The 6,167-nt window shown below is 43.0% G+C and overlaps 1 protein-coding gene across 3 annotated transcripts in view; it reads right to left on the bottom strand.

Moving 5' to 3' along the window:
* Nucleotides 1–341: 341 nt before the first annotated feature.
* AHCYL1 (adenosylhomocysteinase like 1) overlaps nt 342–6,167 on the bottom strand; it is a 50,209-nt gene continuing 44,383 nt past the window's right edge. Inside the window, exons 15-17 of one of the 3 annotated variants that reach the window (XM_014588216.2) lie at nt 4,764–4,842; nt 2,907–3,027; nt 342–2,389 (exon numbers count right to left, since the gene is read on the bottom strand). In XM_014588216.2, coding sequence (XP_014443702.1) covers nt 2,383–2,389; nt 2,907–3,027; nt 4,764–4,842 — 207 coding nt within the window. In that variant the 3' untranslated portion in view covers nt 342–2,382. Of the gene's footprint in view, nt 2,390–2,902; nt 3,028–4,763; nt 4,843–6,167 lie in introns of those variants that run through there. The other 2 variants (XR_003549547.1, XM_014588215.1) reach the window with 2 other exon arrangements.

The raw sequence follows: 6,167 nt of genomic DNA, 5'->3' as shown, positions 1-6,167 counted from the left end.
TTCTTCTTCTTCTTTTTTCTTGCTATAGGGCATGTGCACTCACCAGAGAGAAACAGAGATAGAAAGCAGGAAATCACCCCCCGGGGGGGATGACCATGCCACAATCCCTTCTTCTCCATTCTTCTCTCGGGATCTTGGGCACACACGCACCCGTGCCCGGCGTGAGTTTAAGCCACCAGATCCGGGACTCAAACCACGGTCGACTACATGGGACTTCAGCGACGTAGCCATTACGCTAACTGCTGGTCCCTTAAACGCTGTTGATCTATGACTCATCCCACCTTAGAAAACAAGTTCTAGTGAAGTTGTGCTGTTCATCCAAGAATGACACAGACTGCCCATAATGTCTTATCATTTTAATTGACTTTAATGATTATTGCTCATCTGCAAGGATTAATATTGCATTCATTAAAAATCATTCAGTACAAAATGAACTTGTTCCTTCCAAGTTGCTCTCCACATGCTCCCTCTGATGCCAGACATTTTTCTACAGTGTCCTGTGTAACATGGCTTGACAGAGACGGAGCCCTTACCTATCATTCCTATGGACACAATAATAGACATGGGATCAGGGGGCAGGCAGAGGGCAGCAGGATCTGTGCCCCTTCCCTCAAGGAGAGCTATGCGATGGACACACTGTTGGCCAGGTTACCTCCCCTAGTGGATATGGTGTTCTGATTGGCTGGTCAAGTGCCCTAGGAAAAAGGGCTTCAACTGTTAGCATCTACAGAGAAGAAAGCATGGTCACACTGTCAAGGAGTGGGAAGGGAATGGGGGAACGGGTGGGAAGAAATGGGAGAGGAAAGGGGAAAAAGTTTTGGCAAGACAGTTGTCCCCTGCTAGGAAGCTGCAGGGTGAAAGTTGTCCTTTCTGAACATTTGTTTTTAATGTCTGTCTCTTACTCAGTGGAAAGAGAAATGACAATTTCTAGTATCTAGCACTAATGCATGACCCAACTTGAAGGATCACAAGCTAGAACAAGTTGAAGATTTAAAATCCTGGATAAGTATATACTTAAAGCTTCTGAGCATAAAGCTCATTTGACCATGCAGAAATGCTGGTAAGCAGGATGCATGGCATAGGAATACATCTCTCCAATCTTGAAAGCTTCTCTCGGGTTTTTTTCAGAGTGTGAGCCAGGTAGTACTGACTTTTCTCTACACACAAACTGCTTTTTAAGATCTTAGTCCACACAACTTTTTGTGTTATGTGTCCATCAAAAGTAGTACCCTTTCTATAAAACTAATGTTATATAGGGCCTAGAGTTCCAGACAAATGCAGCTACATTTCTTTCATCCTGGCCGAATTTATCATTCCTCCTCTCCTCCACACCTACCTCCCTTTAAATATTTTTAGGTTGCAGAAGCACAGCTGGCCAGAAATTTGCTCTTAAAGGATAAATCCTAAAGATAGAGCTCAGTGCTTTATACTGAGTAATGGCTCATAAAGTTTGCCTTCAGCACAAGCTGTATAGGGCAGAGCTGACAGAATTTGCTGTTATGGCTCCAGTTCACTGATGCTATAAACTAGGGCTAGAAACAGAGGGACTTGGCAGAGTTTGAGACTAGGACTTCGCTAGACTCAACTCTGTACTCTTAGATCTAAAGGCTCAAAAGAGAAAATGATAACAACTAACCACCCGAGCAGTTCCTCAGTGTTAACACTAAAATATATATATATATATATTTTTGTTTGATAGAAATAAATGCTAGGGGACGAAACTTAATAGAGTGCAGTCTAGTTAAAAACTAGAAAAATGAGAGTCTGGTGGGAGTGGAGGAAGGGCTGTACTACAAATCCAAATGGGCCTACTGGATCTTAACAAGAACACTCACTAGGTACACATCTCCGAAGAAGACAGACCACCTTCACACAGGAAACAGAGCTGGGACTTCTAAGGGAAATTAACATGCACCACCTACATCTAACCTACCTGGCTGGTAGGTACCATCCCTGCTCCTCTGAAGAAGTTAAAGAGCACAGATTTCAGCAGCTAAGAAATGGGCTCTTTTAAGGCAATTTAGACATTGCAGATTGTTCCACATAGAAGGTACCTTAGCATTTCCTGTTAATAAGATACCCAATTAAGACTAAAGTCCCCAGAAATGGTAAAGGGAGAATCACCTTTCTGGACTGGGAGAGTAAAATCCTTCTTTAGTGACTAGGGAGAGAAACCTTGAACCTCAGTTTCACCTAAAGAGCCATGAAGCAAGTTCCTGTGTGGTCTGCAGAACTTGGATAATGAGATGAAAAAACAAGAATGAAATTATAGGAAAAAAAAAATCAGAGGAAAGGAATAAGAAGAAAATAAAAGTTATCTTAAAAAATATTTCTTTAAGAGTTGTGTGGTTCATGGGGACTGGTCCTTGGTAGTATGGTCCGTTAGTATCTGTAAAGAAAGAGATTGGTTGGTTAACACATCATCCTTCTAAGAATTCCAAGGAAAGTATTATCAAAACAGAGCACCTTCTCCAGGGTCCCTCCTGGCCTAAGCTAAGGATCCCTGCAGTCATTTCCCAGGGCTTCATTCTAACCTGTTCTACAGGGTTTCTGATGATGCCATTTCCAATGGTAGCTCATACTCCCTGATAATATGTCAGTGGTTTTCAACCATAACTAGACATTAGAATAATCTGAGGAGCTTTTATAAAAACACAGCCTGGGCCTCACTCGCAATTGAGTGTATCAGAATCTCTGGGGTGAAGCTCATGTGCCAACATTTCAGAAAACCCTTACTTCTTTACATTTACCACTGGACAGCTATTTCTCTGCCTATGCTGCTAATCTGAACAGTGTTCCTGCACTCTTCAAAGCCAGGTATAGCACCTGACCTTTAAGGAAGTTGCCTAGCTTACTTGGTTTCATACTGGTGATAAGAGGTTTTTACTTGCTTTCCCCCAAGTTACCTGTAATAATTGGGTTTGAATGGCCCATTTTTGTTGAGTCCCAGGTATTTTGCTTGGTCATCTGTCAGCTCAGTCAGGTGGGCATCAAAGGATGGCAGGTGCAAGCTGGCAACATACTCATCTAAGAATAAGAGCAAAGTGGTGGGGAGCAGACCCCTTTTAAATATGCCCCTTTGTATATGCCTCCCCACCATTGGAAGCTTTTTGAGAAAGAGGACAAGAGATGGAGTAACTTTTCCTTTCTTTTCTTTTTAAAGATTTATTTATTTAACTCCATTTGTTATTATTTTTTAATTATTTATTCAACTTTACTTATTCATTCATTTTTTTTTTTATTTTACTAGAGATACACACACACACACACACACACACACACACACACACACACACACAGAGAAGGTGAGAGAGCAAGCCATCAGGTCCAGGACTTGAACTGTGGTCAGCCATGTGGGAGCACCCAGCGCCTAAACCATGTCACCTGCTGGTCCCATTATTATTATTTTTTTAATACGACAAGAGAGAGAGAGAGTGAGCGAGCGAGAAAGCAAGCCACCAGGTCCAAGGCTCAACCGAGATTGGCCATGTGGGGATCCAGTGCCTTTAACCACCATGCCACCTGCTGGCCCTTCTTTTTTTTAATATAGAATTATTTATTTTATATATAATTTTTTTTCTTTTCAATTTGCTGTAGGGTACACTTGCTCACCAGAGAGAGACAGAGAGAAAGTGAGAAAGCAAGCTGCAAGGTCTGGGACTTGAACCGCAGTTGCCCATGTGGAAGTCCAGCACCTTAACCACCCTGTCACCTGCTGGCCCTAGATGGAGTAACTTTTAAAGAAGCCACAATTTGAAATAACTGCATAATTAAAAAAGCCCTCAAACCTGTCTTTCTGATAGGGTACTTACTTCTCTCAGTACATTTAGGTAAATTTAAAAAGCCACTTACCAGGGTGACAAGATGGGGGGAGTTATGCCTCCCTACTCTTTTCTAGCAAAGCTTCTGGCTTCATCTCAGAGGCTAGCATGTCATGTGTTGCGTGCACCTCCTTGTAGCAATCTCCTCAACTGGGTTAAATTATAGTGAAATTTTGAATCAAGGTGGACACTAGTCAGTCTGATAGAGCCTTGTGTCATTAACACTTTTTAGGATGAAAGCCATAAAGGTCTCAAATCTTGCAATCAGGAATTTCTAAGGTAGTCAGCACAGATTTATTACTTTTGCATAGATAAGATTCCCTGGGTTTTATGGACTTAATTTTATATTTTTTAAATTTTATTTTTAAACCAGTCTGAGGTAAGTAGTTAGAGGGGATGGGAGTGAGAAATTTTTAGCTTCAGGTGGTCAGGGATTTGGGCTGGCTAATGAGAGACAGGAGGTGGGCACCACTGTGCAGAAAGGAAAAGGACTAAAGAGAGAATGTACCACATCACCTGAACACAGGATAGGCTGTCCTCTGGAACGACAGGAGGGTGGGAAAGAGGCAGTGTGCGTATCTACACAGAGGGTGAATACAGCCCGTCTGTGTGTTTCTCTCATTTTGGTCTCAGCCTGTACTCACCAAACTTTGTAAAGCTACTTAAACCAAGAGCATCCACCCCAAACCACTGTGCTCACCACTGTTACTCATCAGCTCTAATTCTTATACAGTTCTGCAATGTATGTAGTATTACTCTCAGTTTACTGATAAAGAAATTGAAGCTCACGGAGATTAAAAGTTGTCCCGAGTCAAACAATCAGGAAGCACTGGATGAGGAATTAGAACAAATTCTAAATCCAAGTGCTTTCCACGACTGTCATTTTACCAAACCATGCAGCTGTCTGGGGATTGATACAGGTTTTTGCTATTTTTCACTCACCCATTTTCTTAGGAAGCAAGTATACATCCTGTTTGTATCGTCCTTCAGGTGCATTATAGAGTTCTATCAGTGCCAAAGCCTAAGGCAGGAAAACAGGATCAAAAACACAAACATTTCTTAGGGAAAATAAAAATAAACTAGGATTAACAAGTCTTAGGGTAAGTGTCACAGTGACCTACTACAGTGAAAACATTTAGGACTCTAAAAAAGGCTAGTACAGGGAACCAGCAGTTAGCGTAATGGCTATGTCACTGGACTCCCATGTAGTCGACTGCGGTTCGCATCCCGGGTCCGTTGGCTTAAAACTCATGCCGGGCGCGTGTGTGTGCGTGCCCAAGATCCCAAGAGGAGAATGGAGGCGAAGGGATTGCGGCGTGACCATCCCCTCTGGGGGGTGATTTCTCGCTTTCTGTCTCTCTGTCTCTCTCTGTCTGTCTGGCAAGCACACGCGCTCTATAGCAAAAAACAAGCAAACAAACAAACAAACAAAAAAGCAAACTCATGCCGGGCGCGTGTGCGTGCGTGCCCAAGATCCCAAGAGGAGGATGGAGGAGAAGGGACTGCGGCGTGACCATCCCCCCAGGGGTGATTTCTCGCTTTCTGTCTCTATGTCTCTCTCTGTCTGTCTGGCGAGCGCATGCGCCCTATAGTGAAAACCTCTAAAAAAAAAAAGGCTAGTACACAGCATAGAATTTGCAGGGGTTTTGTTTAGTTCCTGACAAAGAAGTGACTAGACCTAAGCTGGACCAAAACTTTCTCAATGTAAACAGCCAACTCAAAGAGTCACAAATACTGACTAGTGACTTTTTTCTATATGTTATGGTTTGGATCAAGGTGTGTCCCCCAAAGTTTCATACTTTGAAATTTGGTGCCTGGAGAGGGTGAGGTCTAGTGGGTGGTAGTTGGATCACGGTGATTGCATTATGCAGGCAACAGTTACACGAACAGCTTAATGACGTCTTGTAAGATCTAGTGAGTTTTAGATCTCGTGAGAAGAATCTAGTTCTCGTGAGAGCTGGTTAATAAAAAAGAGAGTAAGCTGCTTGTTCTCCCTGCATTCCTCTGCTATTCTCTGTGCTTCTGTTGGCCGTCTTAAAGGATGGCCTGATGTCAGGTCCACAGCATCACTTTCAGCCACCAGTTACGTCACTGGACTACCACACAGTTGACCATGGTTGCGTCCCAGACCCAGCAGCTTGAAACTCACGCAGCGAGTGTATGCATGTGTACCCGGAATCCCAAGGGTGAACAGAGGAAGGGAATGCAGTGTGGCCATTCTCTCAGGGGGTGATTTCTCACTTTCTGTCTCTCTGGCGAGCACATGTGCCCCATAGTGAATCTTAAAAAACAATCAAAAACAAAAACAATAAAACCCCTTTTCTTTATAAATCACCCACCCTCAGG

The sequence above is a fragment of the Tupaia chinensis genome, unplaced genomic scaffold (assembly GCF_000334495.1).
Source record: "Tupaia chinensis unplaced genomic scaffold, TupChi_1.0 Scaffold000270_1, whole genome shotgun sequence".
NCBI lineage: Eukaryota > Metazoa > Chordata > Mammalia > Scandentia > Tupaiidae > Tupaia > Tupaia belangeri.
The sequence above is the reverse complement of the archived record's forward strand: the minus strand, read 5'-3'. Positions and strand labels throughout refer to the sequence as shown.